The sequence below is a fragment of the Strix aluco genome, chromosome 10 (genome assembly GCF_031877795.1).
Source record: "Strix aluco isolate bStrAlu1 chromosome 10, bStrAlu1.hap1, whole genome shotgun sequence".
NCBI classification, from domain to species: domain Eukaryota; kingdom Metazoa; phylum Chordata; class Aves; order Strigiformes; family Strigidae; genus Strix; species Strix aluco.
This window is the reverse complement of record NC_133940.1, coordinates 19568860-19587450: the sequence shown is the minus strand read 5'-3', so window position 1 is coordinate 19587450 and position 18591 is coordinate 19568860. Positions and strand designations below refer to the sequence as shown.

At 44.6% G+C, this 18591-nt stretch overlaps 1 protein-coding gene across 5 annotated transcripts in view; it reads right to left on the bottom strand.

The window, feature by feature from the left end:
- The window catches only part of DOCK11 (dedicator of cytokinesis 11), an 86491-nt gene that overhangs the window by 51364 nt on the left and 16536 nt on the right, over positions 1-18591 (bottom strand). For all 5 annotated transcript variants that reach the window (XM_074834675.1, XM_074834671.1, XM_074834673.1 and 2 more), the window contains exons 2-14: positions 16470-16586; positions 16155-16244; positions 15351-15433; positions 14113-14182; positions 11825-11920; positions 8630-8764; positions 7219-7396; positions 6692-6771; positions 6039-6122; positions 3866-4006; positions 1980-2189; positions 1486-1608; positions 411-493 (exon numbers count right to left, since the gene is read on the bottom strand). In XM_074834675.1, coding sequence (XP_074690776.1) covers positions 411-493; positions 1486-1608; positions 1980-2189; positions 3866-4006; positions 6039-6122; positions 6692-6771; positions 7219-7396; positions 8630-8764; positions 11825-11920; positions 14113-14182; positions 15351-15433; positions 16155-16244; positions 16470-16586 — 1490 coding nt within the window. The remainder of the gene's footprint in view (positions 1-410; positions 494-1485; positions 1609-1979; positions 2190-3865; positions 4007-6038; positions 6123-6691; positions 6772-7218; positions 7397-8629; positions 8765-11824; positions 11921-14112; positions 14183-15350; positions 15434-16154; positions 16245-16469; positions 16587-18591) is intronic.

Here is an 18591-nt window from a genome sequence, read left to right as displayed (position 1 = left end):
GAAACAAACCCCAGTTGATTGCCACCACCAGACCAGGAGGTCCTCTACTCTCATCCTGTCCCTGGCAATGGCTGGTGCCAGAAGGGAATCTCTGTGCCTATTCCCATGGTAGCATAGGATGGTGTAATTCATCCTCAGGAATGTTCTGCCCTGATAGCAGTAGCTACAGGTCAGCAGGAAGGTTACTGTCTTCCCAGCACTGTTTACTTTTTAATATTTTGTTTCTAATTCTAGATAGAGCATTTCAGGCCAATCCCCATTCTATCTTGGGAATTGGAGCCAGATTCTGCCCTCAGCTGCAACTTCACTGACTTCAGCCACTTGGCCCTTCGCCTGCTCAGCCGGATCGTCTCGGACAATGCGCGGCGGCAGCTCCCGCCATGGCCAAAGCGCAGTCCGAGGTGACTAACCTGGCAGCCCAGCCGAAGGGCATCCTGTACTGCCCCAGACGGCTGCACACCTGCTTGGCCACCTTGTGAACCTTCTGGGCAGTCTGCAAAATACAAGAGAGGTTAGTGTGTGCCATGGCTTCCATGCTGCCCTGGGAAAGGAGTGAAGAGCGCTGCACTCTCCAGGGAGAAGAAATTCTCCGTAGTCCACAACACACAGCTCCCCAGACACACAGCACAACAGTCACCGAAGCAGCTGATAGACATTCCTGTCTGTCCCTTCACACCATGCACATTTACTACTTTTGCAAACCAATAGCAAACATGTTGTGGGCACAGTCATATCAAAACTCCTGCTGATTCTTCATTAACCTGTCAGGGTATCAGTATTTTATTTTCCAAAGGGTATTAGTTTCTTTTCCAAACCCGACTCACCCTATACAGACTTACAAAGTGTGCTGCAGGAATGCCATCACATACCAGGTGTTCCATACACTGATTTTTCAGGGACTAATTTTGCCTGGCTGCAGCAAGGCAGCAGCAGCTCCATCTGGCATGCAGAAACTGATGCTGGCAGCACAGGGCCCATCCCTGACCACCCTTTGCATAAGTTCCCCCATATGATCATGGCACTCTGCATGGAGCAAGACAGAGGCAGGCTGAAAGAGTAAAGGGTGAAGCCCATGTTCTGCTACTACTAAAACATCACTGTTCCCAGTGGGAGTGAGCTGGGACCAGTCCAAGACACTGCATGTAGCACCATGTAGCAGTGCTGCCTGCTTCTCTGGGGATAAAGTGTCTCACTTTTTCACTGCCAGCCCAGGCTTTGCCTTGTTGAAGTGTAACAGGGAAAGGTCTCCCTGCTTGGCTCTTTCTAAAAATCCTCTGCCTCTTTCCAGGGGAAGAAACCAAATGTCTCAGGCCAGCCCAGCTGAAGCCAGCGGGGAAACAGTGCAAGTAGCAGAATGGATGAAGACCAGTATTTGCCAGAAAGAAACTAAAGAGCAGCAGAAGCAACTCATGTTTCAGACCACACTACTCCCTGAAGCAGCAGACAGCATCACTAAGCAGGTACTCTCATGGCCCTGTCCAATACCTTCCCCGGGTCAGAGTTTTTCATGTACGGCTCTGCACAGTGCGTAATGCTGCCCTGCAGCACCTTCTCCACACGGGCCACCAGGAAGATCTCCACATGTGGGTCGGTCACAGAGAAAACCCCCTGCAATAGATAGACAGTAGGCTGTCAGAGAGCAGGACACCATACCTGCACCGCTGAGTTTGGCCCCAATCATCTCACTGTCCTTTCCCACCACCCACACAGACCCTGCTCTGGTTGCTGCTGTGGATGGGCTGTGGGGGCTCACAAGGCTTGAGCATGGTCAAGTCTTGAAAAACTCTACCTGGTGCTTTGCCTATTGCTGCCACTGAGCCCAAAGTGGCAATTGGCTTGAGACACCGACCAAAACCCCACAGCTCAAGAGAAAAGCTGACTTCTGCTTCTCCACACAGTGGATAACAACACATCACAATGTTACTGAACAGCCACCGCCTCAACAGAGATACAGAATGAGGAGAAAGTCAGTTCTTCACCCGTTTTATGTAGCGCAGGCAAGACTCAGGGACCCCATGCACAAGGCTCTCGCCTGGCGAACGTCCCTTGGTGCCCTCCGCTCCGGATGCAGAACTATCCAGCAGCATGTCACGGACGGACGGAGGGTTCAAGTCCACATGGAAGTCAGCTGAAATCTTGCAATTATTTTTCAGGTCAAATAATGCCAAGCTCAGGAAAAAGGGCTCAACCTGGAAATTTGATTGAATATATATGTAAAAAAAAAAGCATAATACGGGCTCAAGAGTATCAACATGCATTGCCTTTCCTGCTAGGTTTGCCTTCTACATCTGTTTGTTCCCTTAGTTTTGCACACCAGCATTTTACAGTATTCTTACAGACAATCCTTGTTTATTTGCTTTATAAATACATAAACCCATTTTTTCCTGCATCTTCTTGCATTTGATCTAATCAATTTGAACAAAGCTACTTTAAAACCATCAACGAAATATAAAGAATGAAATCCATAGGGTTTTTTATATAGGTGATAAACTATGAACTTAGGAAGAAAAGATGATTCCAGTCCATCAGAGCTGTTTATCCTTTGCAATGAGAAAAAAAATCATCTTAAGAGTGTTTATGTCCACATGGTAAAGGCCACTTCACTTATTGTCCAAAGTCAATCAGCCCTGCATGGCCCAACTGCAAGACACTCAAAACATTCCTCAGCTGCTGTATGCTGGGCAGCACAGGAGCAAAGTTAGTTCTCCCAGTCAGGAGAACTCAAATACAAGGCTGAGGAGCTGCATGTGTGAAATCTGCCAACTCCTTTGTAGCTACTGACCTTGACAGCATAAGGCAAGTGGCAACAATTCCATGTATTTTTAATTCAAAGATCCTAGCAGGCATGCGTCCATGTAAAGATAAAAGCAAAGGCCTGAAGATAAGACTGTAGTGTGTCTGAGACATTACAGCATAACTTGGAGGCATTACATCAATACTAAAAATGTGCTGATTAGGTCTGACTCTGGGCCTGATTAAGGATGAATAACAAGAATCTCTGCTATCAGCAACACATTCATCTGCTGGGAGTTTCTGAGTAGAACAAGCCTTGTGTACAGCTGTGAGCTGCCAATATGAAACCATCGCAGAAAAGCCTTTGCAATTCTAACAGGCATCAGACAAGGTACCATCAGCAGATCTGACAGTGCCAGTGCTGCTGCCTCCCCTGTGATGCTATCTGCTGCTCTGGCACCATTGCACACAGGGTTGACTCCAGACAGAGCAAATGCAGGACATGATAATAGGGATTATATTTTGGGAGGAAAGACTGGAGGAGTCTGTGCTGTTCAGCCTAGCAGAACACAGGCTGAGGAAAGACGTAATAGCTGCCTACAGACATCAGAGGTTCAGAAAATACAAGGAATATCTTTTTAGGCTAAGGCACAATCTTGGCACAATAACAAATGCATATAATAAAGTGGCTGTGAATACAGTTAGGCTGGGAGTCAGAAGAAGGTTTCAGAACAGGGAAATCCCTTGCCATTAGAGGAAATGAAATAAAACACAGCCGTGAGTGGTTTGGAGATGGAGCTTAATCATTTACCAACAGGACTTTCACAGGGACCCAGAACATGGCAGACATACACTCCCCATTCTCTATGCCTCTGAAATGCTGGTTTCCCAGCAGTCCCAGTTACTGGCACATCAGGACAGACCCTGCCCCCAAATACATTTTTGGAAGACCAAAATACCAGGGCAGACAAATCTTGCAATGACCCTGGGCCAGCAGACACAGTCTGCCCAGGTCCCATTGGAGCTCATGGCAAAATGGGATGTTTTCATCCACCCAGATTAATCTGCCAAGGGTTTTTCTTGCCAGTGAGGAAAAAGAAGACAAAGCAGGACACGCCAGAGCTCCCCTTACATTGGTGGGTCCTCCTTCCGACCTGTCGCTGAGCTGAGCGAGGAGGTTGAGGGAGAAGTCCTGACAGCACACCACGAAGCGCCTGCTGCACTTTTCCTCAAATGGCTTCACGTCTGGCTCGATCCCCGAGAAGTCTAGCCTCTAGACAGCAAACAAATCTGGTCTCATTAAAAAAGATAATAAACTCCTGAATAACGTTAAGGGATCACATTATGGCAAATACTATCTTAATCAATTTTTTTTTTAAAGTGGTACAAAAGGTACAAGACATTCACAAATGAGTGCCATTTGGTGACGTTACACAAATGTATTCAAGACATGAATTCATGGGGATGTATCAATTTTTAGCAATCTGGTTTGCAGAGCGCAGAAAACAACCTAAGTATGATTTCAGTTCCTTCCTGCTTTCCTGTAACCCTGGGGATGTTCCCAAACAGCATTTAGAGCTTGGGGAAGAAAGCGGAACATAAACTGTCATTACACTGAGAAATGTATCTTCCACTTTGAAGATCTGACTAGTTTAAGAGACGGTCCCTGTGTCTGAAAGAGAGAGAAGGCACACACCATTGGGATCATGAACAACATCTCTAAGTGGAAGGCATTTCTAGATGCACAGCAATAACCGGTGCGGTTAGAAACAACAAAGACTGTCTGCAGAGCCAGATAGGAAATCCAAATAGTCTTAATTATAATCACCTCCTTCCTAACCCAAAACACCCATACCTGGTCTCTGCCTCAACATCTGGCCTTCTCGGAGAGCAGGCACGTACGTGACCCAAATACAATCAGCCAGATAAAGACCCTCAGCCTTCACTGTACTCATTGTACTGGGCACTGGGGACACAGCACCACCAAACACCCCGAAATACCAGCACATCTCTCAGTGACAATCCGGCACAGTCCTATTCGTTTTTCCCCCTCAACTCCTGCAGAAACCTGAATGCCAAACTTAGGGTGCTGATATCTCACAATCAAGTAATTTCAGAAAAACAGGCTGCAACTGTTAATCCGATTCTGGGAAACTCTTCCCATTGTTTCCCTATTTCTTTTTAAAGAGGACAGTACGTTGCAGGTATACGTTCTGAGTTTCCTTAGCACCAGGTATACAAGCATGCACATATGCACCACCATTGACCAGGGCAGTGATTTTGAATGCCCAATGTTATAACAGATCTGACTGACCCACACCAGAATGAAGAGCTCTGGGTATAGAAGGAGCGCAGTGAATTCAGCCTAACCATTTGGTTAGGTAAAAAAAAAAACAACTTTGATGCTCTGCACTGAATCGTATTTCCATTTTTATTAACTGACTAGAATGTAGGAAACTTCTCAAAGCTTCTCTCTTAAAAAATAAAAGCCTCCTGGATGCTTATCTTCTTCCTGTTAAAGGTTCTAAAGAAGTGCCAAGAGAAAAGCTCATTTTGTACAACTAAACCTTTTAAAGACTAATTACCTTTCCTTGTTAAACCAGAATGTTCTTTTTTACAGGTGTGAACAAGCCAAAGCATGCCAGGAGAACCAGAAACTATGAAATAATTTGGAACAATTCTCTAAAACTGTATTAACAATTGCAGCTCATTCCACTGAAATCCCACACCTGGACCTTGGCAGAGAGCTCAGCAAAGATGTCAAAGCCAAGAAGAAAACAAACCAATAGTCAATGAACTTCTACTCCAGTGCATGAGAACAGCATGGAGTGTTTTTTCTGTTTGTGTGTCCCCTACATTTGAAAACTCCCTGAAGACTGAGGCTCTCCCTATAAACCCCTATTCATGGTCTTTAACAACATTGCTCCCTACTCCAGACATGCTGAGCCCACGCAGCGTTGCAAGTGTTCTTGCAATACCACTTCTACTGCTTCTGCAACTATGAGAACCTCACAGAGGCCCAGATGATGGGTTTGAAATCCAGCAACAACAAGATGCATCACACAGAAGCCAGCAAAGCTGGAGGGAGGCCACGTGTGGGGCTGTTGTGAGTCTTCCCTTTATTTGAGCTGTCACCTGAGCATTGACATCTTGTTCAACTCTCGTTGACAGGGACAGGGGCTGCACTTCTGTTCTCCAGTCCACTGAGAAACACGCTGCCTCTGCAGGCAAACGCTGCGGCCATGCAAGAGAACAGGCAAGGCACAGAGAACAAACCTCACACTTGCAAACATGCGGATGTTTACCTGGACTTCTGGGTCAAAAGAAAAGAGGTTTTGTCTTCCATCATTTCTGCTCAGTTTGTTCAGCTGATCTGTTTCTCTTCCATACTAGGACAAAGGAAAGCATTGATATTACTGCCTGGGCACACAGAAGAAAACATTCATTATTTGGAAAGAATGAAAGCGAAACAAAATAAATATTTCTCAGGTTGCTTTTGTGACACATGAGACAATGCAAGGCTTCTCAGCTGTAGTCATCAACATGGCGCAATGAGAGTAAAGTGATGTGGCTCTGCCAAATGAGAAAGCAGACAGAAGTAGACAATCACACTCTGGATCATATCAGAGGCAGCTGTCACCTAACTGCCCCTCTGCTCTCACAGCCAGGATGGTCACCCCTGCTGAGCAGGAATGAGCAGTACCGACCACAATGGCCCTTCATTCGCTCTAAGTCTGGATCTTCCTTAAGGGCCCCACACTTGGAGGCGAGAAATGTGAAGCATCAAACCACGAAGCTCCATCCGTGAGACAAGCAGACAAGATAACAGAGACCCCAGCAGCACTTGGTGTCTGCCCATCTCCCCCAGAGCTGAAGACACAGAATTCAGAAAACCCCTTTTAAAGACATGGCGGAGAGAACTAGCTACAGGCTGGGAGAGCAATCTCTGCAAACATACCTTCATCAACTCCGGATGCATGCTTCTCTCCAGGCTCTCCAGGATGTTCTCTGATTTTCCCTGTGTGCTTGATTCATCATCTGCAAGGACACAAAAAACAGATGTTCAAAACAACTGTAGGAGCACCGCCCTGCCAGAAAATATCCAGCGATAGTTGCTTACAATAGGAGAGAAACAGTTTATGGACGCTTTGCCATTCCTCAGGAGCAAGATGTTTCTATACATTGCTAGTACCAGAGTGTACTAATACAGCCTGCTAGGTCTTTCCAAAGCAGAATTTCAGCACAGAGCCAATTTTCCAGGAGTCTTGAAACTCTGCCATGGGTTTCCCATCCAGAAGAAGGGTCATGTTTCCCTCCGCTTTTATTCCTCAGACTATCGTCTGCATTATACTAAGCCCATTTGCATGATATCATGTGTCATCCACAATTCCTGCTATTAATCCAGAACGAAAAATATAGACTTCTCCAGGCACACTGCTTGAGTCCTGGAGAAGGGTGAAGGTAGGTGTTTACTTATAAACTGACCTTGCACAGATTCCACTGTATCTTTCTTCTCTTGCACCAAACTGTCAGTATTGCTCTGAATGATCTTTTTCAGAGTTACCAGCCATTCTTCCATCTCCTGCTCAGTTTCAGCTGCGAGATAGTGGCTGTACTTGTCTATTGTCTTCAGTTCAAATGCATAACGGCGCATCTTAGGACACTGAACAAAGAAGGAAGAGAAAGATTCGTATTACATCTTCCTCAACGAATCAGCACAGTTCCTGCCATAAGGCTCCTCTCTGTGAAAGCATCCTGAAGTGAAAGACCATGAAGTACAACACAAGCACCCTCCTTGACCCAGCGCCTCTCCTGCAGTAGTCACAAAGGGTTTTATGGCTGTGATCAAGCAGTACGCAGCTCCACAACTGCCAGCTACTTCGAGAGTGGAAGAAAACCAGACTGAACCACAGACACTGCACTGAGGAACAGGAGCAAGCTCCTTCTTATGTCGTCAGACCTTTAATATTTACCCAGAGAAGCCAGGAACTGGATTTGTCTGACACAGTGAGTAATGTTGCATGCCAGGACACTTAGAGGCATCTATCTTAAAAGCAAGTGGTTCAATGCAACTTTTCTGAGCTCTGTGGGTCTTTAAACAGCATTTTCCAACAAGAAGCCAAGGCAAATCTGATGCAACTTGGGAAGTACATCCTGCACATCACTGAGGCATGTGCACTACTGCTTTTACTGTGTTCAGAAAGATAAACGGAAACACACAGCTCTGACTCATCCATGCTGAAGCAAACCACCGGAGAAATTTAAGCTGCCCTGTACCAGCTCCACCACACTTGAAGCTTCTGCAGAGATGGCACAGCAGAAGGCACAGCAGCAATCCACTGCTGCACTCCACTCTCAGCATAACAAAGCAAACCCAGGTTTAAGCCCTGTACAAATACCTGCTCCTAAAACCTTACAAGCCATTTGCAGGTTGTAAGTCTCAAAGGGCTGCATGTTTGCGTGGACTTATTGGGATGTAACTTAAGAAACAAGAAGCTGTGTGAGCAGCAAACAGAGAAGGAAGGTGCCCAAGACTAAGTCACATCAATTACTTACTGGCTTCAATCCTCAGGGTGTCTTGGAAGGCACCTGACCTACAGTAACCAGTTAAAGGAGATGGACAGAGCAGGGAGAGAGCAGATGAGGTAACAATGAAATGCTGCCATTTTACTCTGACAGCAGTTCCTCCACTTGCTTCTTCCTGGCCAAAAGTATGGCACCCTTATAAAATGCCTTACCTGCTTTTTAATCAGATTAGCTGACAGAGCAAACCAGCTCTTGGTTAGTTTGTAAATCCATGCCTTCACCCCTTGACGGCACAGACTCGAGAGAGCATGTCTGTCTCAGAGCTAGCAATGCATAAGCCCACGTACAGCCGTGCAGAAAGCACACCCACCTGAACAACGTCATTGCAAGCATCCAAGAAAATACAGCCTTTGGATTCTTTTGAAATTTTCTCATCTTTGTAGGAATTGAGAATATAGGAGCCATCTGTGAGTTGTGACAAGTAAAAATACCTCCTCTTGAATACCTGCAAAAGTACAAAGTCTTGCTCATGCAAGTATTCACTCTATTGTATATCACAAACCACAGTCACAGTTTCAGTATCCGCCCTCCTGCTATTGAGAAAATACTGTAAGAAACACTGATGACCCTAGAGTGTTGCAGATGCAAACCTTTGAGTATGATCTGTTTTTATAAAGACAGATTTCATCATCTTCTTTAATTTTAATGTCCTTGTTGTTATTATAAGTTTGCCCATCTAAAGCAGAGCCCCAGGGCTTCCAGCTTGTCTCTCAGCTGGCTCCAGCCCCATTTATCTTTACAAAGTAATGCTGCACAGTAAATTCAGATCAGCACATCACTTGAAGATTCATCCCACCCTAGAGCAGGTATTTCCAGAGTCGTTTTGATAAAGACCTCAGTTAGAATTACAAAGCAATTCTCCGGAAGACTTTGGAACAGACATGTGGAAATTCCTAGCACTCAAATGCAAGCCAAGGGACATGGTAATCCATTCGACTGCTTGGTCTTTTGGGGGTTTGTTGTTTTTCTTTTTTTTATTCAAACTTATTTTCATGAACGGGCTTTGGCTTAGTGTTCAATTCTCACCTCAAAAAGCAGTAAGTTTGAGAGAAGTGTTCCTATATTTGAGCTACTGATTTTTATAAATAAAAGCTCTCCAGTATGTCAGAACATGTTCCTTCGTGTTTGTCAGCCAAAAGACACGGGACTATAATTCAGGAGAACATTTTGGCAGCAATTATGGTAGCACCATAACTGGTCTGTAAGGAGCAGGGCTCATTTCACAGTTGTTGGATATCTGTGGATATCTGTGTTAGGAGAATCACAAACGAAGACGGGGCAAGCGTCATTGTGAGTATTTCCACTGTTCTGTATATCTGGAAGATCTATGAATAAACACAGCATTTTTCATCCCAGATGGGAGACTACTAGTAATTTCCTGCTCCCATCATTACCGACACTAGCACATGTTCAATAAAACCACTCACTTACACAGAACTGGAAGAGAGCATTGCGCTCTCAACGATAATCTAAGCCCTCTGAAAGGTAACCTCTGGCATCGTTTAGATGACTAGTTAGCTGTAGAGATCCTCCAAGGATTGTTGAGCTTTAAGTTTTATAAGATTTAACTAAATCTTCAGTTCAACAAAGCATAAAAATACATGGAAAGCTAAGTAAGGTAAGCATTAAGCCAGCTTAAACACTGATTTAGCACTTCACTGAATCAATCTCAGAAACTCTGGCAGCAGACGCTACAGAAACCCATGATAGATCTCTAGATATTACAGGGTTGATATTCCTTGTGGGTATGGGATTTCATGCTAAACCATTTGCATCTTCTGAATTCTGTTCAAAAGGAAATGCAGAAGCAAGCAGCAAACACTGTTCCTATGATCTTCTCCCCTTGTAAGCACTGCTGTCAGAAATAATTGTCAGAAGACTATGATCATTTGAAATTAATACTATAAACCTAGGAGCAGAGGGAACATCCCCCCTGATCAGGCTACAGACGCTGTCGGTAAGCATTGCAATTGCAGAGGGATGGCTGGAGAACTGGGGAAGTCCATTTGGGCAGAGATGAAAGAGAGAAAATCTTGACGCCATGGTTGTAATGCAGCACACTACACGCTGCAAACAGACAGCAAGGGAGCTGGGCCAAAACAGGGAAGTTCTCTGCAAAGGAACGGTTACTCTGAAATAAAGGTTGGCAGCTTTAGCCTAATTACAGTTTGCTCATGGGCTGGCTCTCCACAAAATACACTCTGCATATGCTTAGCAACTGTGTGAGGTACCAACAGCTCAGCGCATCACGGCAATGAAAGAACCAGCACTCAAAAGATGGATGTGTCTGCTTCTGCAGTAGCACAGCAGCCTCTCAAAGTGGTGAAGACATTCAAAGTCCTCAGATTTCTCGCATGTGCCTTAGGAGGTGTTTTGTAAGACACAGAAGTGACCAGAACCAGCTCAGAAAATGGCTACTGATTTCCGGTACTTTGATATCCAAGTTTCACAAGAGACTTATTAATTGAACTGAAGCCAGTGTAGTTCAGATAATGTCTCTGAAAGGTGGGTCTGAAGTGCTGGGCAGTGAGGCCAACAATATGTCGAACAGACCCAACTGACTCCTTTGAGCATATCCACCTCCTCCAGAAGTTACAGGAGCAGAAATGGCTTCAACCTTGCTGCTTGGAAAAGCAGAAGATCGGAAAATCCTGCTCTATTGCCTTCAAGCTCATGAGTAGTCATTTTAAAACTCAAAATTAGCCCTATGAACAGTCCTGTTCTACTTTTCATGAAAGCACAACTTGTTGAATTGAGCCTCAGAACAACTGAGCTTTTTGAGATTTACTATTATCCTTACAAAGCAGCCTCACTGCAGCCATCCTTCAACTGCACAGTTGAGCATAACTCCCTAATATTCTCTCTATGCTGTAACAAGGCAGCTGCATGGTGGAACAACAGATGGGCTCATTGCCACAGCAAAAACCTGCGGTGGAATTACTAAAAACCTCCATTGCGAAATCTAAGTAATGTCACGCTGGATTACGTACAGCGGAGAACAGGAGACAATGCAGCTGTTGCTTCTAGGTCAGTAATGCTCCATCTCTTCAGTGATATCACCCCTGCTTTTAAAGCAAAGACTTGTCATTTTAATTTAAAGCTGGCCTTTGTACGTATTTCCTACCAGCAAGGAAACTATCAATTTAGAAAGTCTTCTTTGCAGGGCAGCTGTTTCAGTTATTTAAATTGCCTTCCTCTTCTGGGCCTCGGCTGCTCATTCAGAAAACAATCTGGTTTATTATAACATGCTTCACCTTTTTGTTCAGCTTGCCTGTCATGATTGGAAGTGCATTGGTCTTATATTCCGGGGAGGGGAGGATCAAAAACTGTCACCAGACTAGCTTTTCCAGTCCACCTTGGGATACTCTAGAAGAGGGACAGTCACCCATCCAAGCCCAAACCCAAACCCAAACCCACCCGTTGCACTCCTGATAGTTTTAGAGATGTGGTCTGAACTTAACCTAGTGTCTCCTTCACAATTAACATAATGCTGGATCAAACTCACCTTCATGGTAACAGTGATTGTGCTATTTACATTTGCTTTGTGCAGCCAGCCTTGCTTTATCACACCACCCTTCTGGGAGCACAGGGACGAGGAATCCTGAAAGAGAGCAAAATATCAGAAAAAGAGGAAGTCAGGTGAACTGCCTCCAACGCAAAATTCCCCTTGGACACAAGGGATATTCCACCCTGCAAAGCAATACAGTTTTAACTACAGCAATACAGTAACATGTAGAATGTATGTGTAACATGTACAGCTACAGTATTATCACAAAAAATTTCAGGGTTATCTCTTTCCAAGAAAGAGGCAAAACAGGCTAGTTTGGGTCACCTTTGACCAAGAAAGATTACATCTACACTGATAAAACTGCACAGCAATTTTGCAATGATGAAATGCATGTTGGTTCTTACACAGTATTTCAAAAACCTGGGGAAGAAGGAAATTTTCAAAATGGTCTGTTTAGAAAGTTGTAAAATGCAGAACACCAGACTTATTTTGTCATTTCCTTTTGTATAAATCCACTCTCCACTTTAAATTTAGGCAAACTGCACCAAACCCCAATAGCTGAAATGTAACTGACTGGTTTCACATTTACCAAACCAAAAATTTTCAAGTGACCCAACCAGGCTGTCTTGGCATACCAGCTGGGGTTTCCACCTCTGCTCCTGCCCTGTGGTCCCAGAAAGGGAGAAGAGCCCTCTATCCACACCTAACTCTGACCTCCACTGGGGAGGGAGGGAAATGAGATCCCAGACTGGTGAAAAAAACTCACCTTGGGACTTCCAGTGACTCAGCAGCAGAGGTGCACCTGGACTGTCTGCTGATGAGCTATGAAGGGACTGGTCCATATCGTCTCCTGCATCCCAAATGGCAGGTTTTCACTCTTTTCTTGTTTAACTTCCAACGACAAAGTAAATTGTCTAATGCTTTATTTCCTTGGGTAAAACAACCCACGACTTCTCCTTTATAATGGTTCACCTTTTTGTCATGAAGAGATTTCTTTTACTTGAATTTCCATTACATACTTCTAATGGATGTGTAAACACTCCATCAGGAAACTGTAACAGAAGCCTTTAGATATGGCCATGCCAAAAGAGATAAATGTCAAAATATCTGCCAAAGCACTGGGAATACTCTTCCACAACCAACATCGGTAACTTCACTTGTTTGAGTATTTGGAACTCTGATCAGAAGAAAAAAGGTCTCCATCAAATTTTGATAGCATATTTTTGTCCTTTTGTTTTTTTCAGAGACATGCTGATAACATAGTGCACAGCTCTGTCTCCAGCCCAAATTAGATATTATTAAAGTGGTAACAGTTCAAGTTAATGATGTAATACAAACCGACAACACAGCCAAAAAAAATTAAGGCCAAACTTGAAAATACATTTCCATTTAGGAAAAAGCCATCACAGTCCAGACCTGAGGTGTGCTGGGACATATACAGCAATTGTGAGAAACGTGCATGAAACAGCCCTTTCAAATCTTCCCGTTTCCTCTGTAAATTCCTCAGAAGTAGCATCTTGGTGCCATGTGGATTTTAAACAGCTGGGCTGAACTCTTTCTACCATAAACTAAAACTGCTTAACGCATCAATTAAGCTTCACACGATACTTGATATAGATAAATGTCACTCCTCCCTTTTATAGGAAATGTGATATGCACAAGGAAACATGGCATCTGCATCATCCAAAATGACCATCAGGTTTGAGGTGTCCCAATTGTCAAGAGCCCCCATCTCACCCCCATGGAAGAGCTCCAGGACTGCAAATCTTCCCTGCAACCAGCCGAGCACAAATACACCAAATTCTGAGAGGAAGCAAATGCCTCTGAACACTTGCACAGTATACACAGAATGGGACTGACACACTGTGAACATGCTGGGTACAGGTGACTAAGAATTGACAGAGCACAAAACTTTTAAAGAGATGGACCCCAATATTTCAGTGTAGTTGAACACCAAATTGCCCACTTTTAATTCTGGACATGAAGAATTTTACTCAGTAATTGTTTGGCTTCCTTTTTTTCTCTTCCGCTGCTGCAGTATTTCAAGCGAAAAAGCCATGAGAAATATTACAGCTAATTTTCCTGATAATTTAGGGGGCCCTTGTCTCCAAGAGATTATCTTGTCATACTTTGAAATAAATCACTGTCTCAGTTTTGGTCCCATCTTCACACTACGAAGCATTGCACCAGAAAACCATTCCTGAGAACTGAGTTCTGACTTTGCCTTGTGAAATCTGCTTTTTAACAGATCTTAGAGCAGAATATGTAAAAAGAAATTTCCTTACCTCGTCCTTTTCAAAGTCTTCATCAATTTCAAATACATGGCTTGGAATCTTGTCTGGCCTAAAGGATTTGCTGAAATCACAACATATTTTCATTTTTAATGACTGGGAAGCAAGGGCCCTCCAAGCCAGCAAGCAGATGCTGGGTCCAGAACCAATAGCCAAACTGCAGACTACAGAGCACAGCAGAACTGTCCTCCTGGAGAAGATAGATTTCAAGACACCTACAGTCCCTTACAGCTGGAGAAAGCTAACTTCTGAGTGCATTTCATGGAAATTAAGCATAAGCACTGTGTAATTAGTTTTCTCCTTGTTAGCCATCTGATTCTGCAGAGCTTTTGTTGCCTTGCATTTATGCAGCACATGGATGCAGCAGGCCAGTCTATCTTCCATCTTGCCAAAAAAGAAGCAAGATCAGACTGCAAGATTATTCACAAATTTTAATATGATTTGATCGATAGTGTTGCCCCATTTCTGCTTCACATCCCTGCAAGATCCTCAGAACTGACCCACTTTAGCCTGAAGAAAAGAAGAAAAAGCATTTGACAAGCTGCCAGCACACAAGCAGCCTGAGCAGTAGTTCAGACGTGCATGGAGCATGGGGAGCGGGAGCAGAGCAGGCACAACCACTGAGAAAACAACAATCCGGCAGAAATCCAAGATGTATATGCCTGTCTGAAAAACCTGATTAGCTTTGGGGCTGGAATCACTGGCACAGCCCAACGTTTCAGAGCACATAACTCCAGCACTGCCAGCATTAATAGCGATACTACACCACCGGACTGGAGTTGTAAAACAACATCTCAGAGACAGGGGGCACAAAGAAGATCTACTCAGCATGGGAACACTGTGTCTAGCATGCAGAGAACATCAGCCCAGGGGGACAATACGGCTCCCAATTCGGGATGAGCAGACACTGCCAACACTATTTATCCTCCCATGTGCCCAGACTGTAGTCTGTTCTCATCCCAGATGGAGGAGGCTGTTCGCATGCTGGTGGGTAGGATGTGAAGTTATGACCCATGCTGGCAATATTGTCAGCATCTCCCTGACAGAGCTGAGTGACAACGGCATGATAAGACGAACCTCTGGCTCTCTTAACCTTCAGAGTGACATACCCCTGGAGGGGAGGCTGCCTGTGGGACAGGCATCAGCCAAAAGGGCAGACTGTTTCTCCAAAGCCTGATCCAACCCCAGCCCTGTGACCATGCATTAGTATTCCAAGGGAGCGCGACACTTACCATGGCAACATCCGAAAGTCTCCTGAGTATTCCTCATACTTGTAGTTTACCACGTGCCAGTCTGAGCTGTAGGTTTTAATGCACTGAAAGGAAAACAATACAGCTCTTTGAAAGCTACACCAAGCAAAACAAAACCATGCACAAGTCTGAAAGGTTACAGACTGCTGGATGAGGTAAGCACAAGTGGACAGGGTCTGAACAAGGCTGCTTCACTTGTTTTATGTTGCAGTACAGAATTTCATAAGGAATCTTTTCAGCACAGAAACAAAATCACACAGCATCTGGCCTGCCACACAGCTACTGATTTTGTATTTATATCGTTCCAAGGCTTTAAAAAAGGAATAGTGATTTGGGAGGGGACTGTTTTCCAGAAAACACCAATTTTCTGCCCTTGGAAATGTAGTGCCTCTAACTCGCCATGACCATCGCTTGGCATTTAGTTCCACTGCACTTGGAGAGAATGATCCTAGAGAGCGGCACTTTACAGAACCAACCTGTGGCACTCAGGATGCTCCAGGGAGGGTGTGTAACCCACCCCCTGCCCTGCTGCACGCCCGCATCTTGCAGCTCAGGCAGGCGGTGCAAAGCCACACACCTTGTCCGTGTACAAAACCCGCTGGAAAGAAGCGCTGCACAAGAGGCACATGAAAGAACTATCTTGTGCGGCCAAACTGCCAGCGACCGGCACTTCCCACACAGGAAAAACTAAGTGATCTGCAACCTCGCAGACCAGGAGTACAGCAGAGCACCTTGTCTAAGGGAGAAAGTGCTGAAGTAAGGCGTTGCATGGACTTTTGCCCTCACCTCTTTGACAAAGAGACTCTGAGCTTTCTTTAGAGCATCTTCTGGCACTGTCGACTGGACAGTCCTTCTCTGTCGACTGATGACTGAGATCTGCAGGAAAAAGGAGAACATGTTTTCAGTGCAAAGTGGGTCTTCAGGGCTTGATACTTGCTTTAAATAAATGTGGTGGGCCCAAATCACCAGTGGGTCATTTTGGTTTTATGTGTCAGTAATGCAGCCAAAATTAACATGTGGTTAACAGTGGAAATTTTCCAAAGTAAACAGGACTGGAGTTAAGTGAGCCTCAAACATGAGAAACAGCCAGTGCAAACTCACAGATACATCTTCGATCGGAAATATCAGCAGGTCCCGGAGGGGATCACTGTAGATCTGAACTTTGCGTTGAAGGATCACGTTCTCATAGTCCAAGGGTTCAACCACTTTGGTTTTTTCCTGCAGGAAACATAGAAGATGAAAAAATTTACATGTATATAATATATAAAATAACTAGTAACTAACATCTTGTGCTTAATTTAGCCTGACAATTTCAAACTGTGTTACCAATGGACTGCTCATGAATTCAGCAATCTGATACTCATGTGATGCAGGTAACCACCGATGTGCATGTTTTGCAGAGAGGGAAACAAGGGGTTAAGTTATTTGTGCCTGGTAATGAGCTACTGGAAGAAACAAAGCACTGTGCTGCTCTGGTCTAAGCACAGTCTCTAATTTCTTAATGGAGCAAGAAATCCTTCTGGACAGGCCACAGCTTTAACAGCTGCAAGCTTCAGCATCTTTATGTTTGAGCAGCTCATCTGTACAGCTCAGAAGAAATACAGCCTCCTATGCTGGCTCTGCTCAGTTCCAAGCTGGTTTTGCTAGAGGGGCTGATGAGAGTTGCGCTCTCTCTGGAAATGTGCCACAGGTGAGATGAGAGCAAGTCGGCTGCTACGACCTCCAGAGCAGGAATCTCACACCCCCCCCCTCGAGCAGAGCAGCATCCCTCTGGAAAGGCAGGAAAGTCCTCTCCATAAATCACACCTCAGCCATAGCCAAAGGCTGGAAAAATCTGGGGCCTGGTTTTGCTCTCACTTACGTTTCTGGGAAGAAAAAGGAACTTCTCCAAAATCCGTGGAGTCACGAGTAAAAACTATTAGGAGAATGCCACTACATTTGTTATTGCATTACTTTTGTCCATGTTACAAGTTCAGAAAAAAAACCTTTACAAAATGTGAGAAAAAAACAAGAGCAACTTCTGAAGGGGACAAATGTCATCTCAGCTGCCCAGCCCTAGACTTCAGATTTCATAAGCAAGAGTCAGGCACTTAGCACTGCAACTGTGAAAATTAAACTTCACACCAAAAGCAAACCATTGACTCTGTATATCAATGGTCACAATAAAACGGGAAGCAAATTCTGATACAGGAGCCTTGCCTTGTTTTGAATCTTGACCAAAATCTTGATGCCTGTCCATGTCACGGACAGTGTTTATGAAACCCCTCCAGCAGCCGCGTGATGCCAGGAGGGCACATGCCTCTGACGATAACACCCTTGCAGGATGGCGTGTTTGGGCTCTCCACCCCTCGGAAGAGGAACATCAGATGCTTCCCCATCAGCAGTAAACTTTACCCCCCAGCTGAATGGTTTTGCTGGGATGAACTGTTGACTTAGCCCTGAGTTAAAAATGAGAACGGCACAAGGTCTCTTGCTGAAGACAGCAAAACCTAAGGAAATGAGTCCAAAATGAGGACCAAAAGCTCAGCATCATATAACACCACTGGGTAAACAGCCGCACCACCAAGAGTTCAAACAGCTTAATATTGCCTGTGACATGTGAAATAAGTCAAGAAATCAACATTGCTCTTCCAAAAACAATCATAGGCAAAGGATTTCTGTCCTGTGTCTTTGGCTTCTGAGTCTCTGGGATGCATTAAGTAATGTCTTCAAGCCCTTTGCAGCAAATGTGAGCCAGGGTTTTGCTTTAATGACAACTGAGCATCTCCTGCTTTGAAGTGGAGCTGGTACTTCAGGGAGGCAGTTGTCAAGCAAGGGGGTAACAGCCCCAGGCAGAAGCTATTTGGGGATGGTCATATTTTAGTCTTGTTTTAATCTTTTTCTGAAATGTTGCAGAAAATCTTTGTGTGGTGATATGTTCCCATACACCAGCACCTTTTAAAAAAAATCAAAGAATTGTAGAAAAAAAATGTCCTGCCTTTTTCACCATACTCTGGCACATGGTAAAAAGAGAATAAAAATCCAGGGTCTGTAGCAAACCTAGATGGTCCATCGGGCTGGAGCAGCGAAGGCAGCCATCTCTCTTAGGCTGCCTCTGGCTTCCCTCACCCAAAGGATCAGCCCCACCAGGTAGAGGCCATTCCTCTGTCCCAGGTGCATGACTGGTGAGCTTTTAATACATTCAGAAAGCGACACCAAGATGAAAGCTTTTCCCCACAGCACT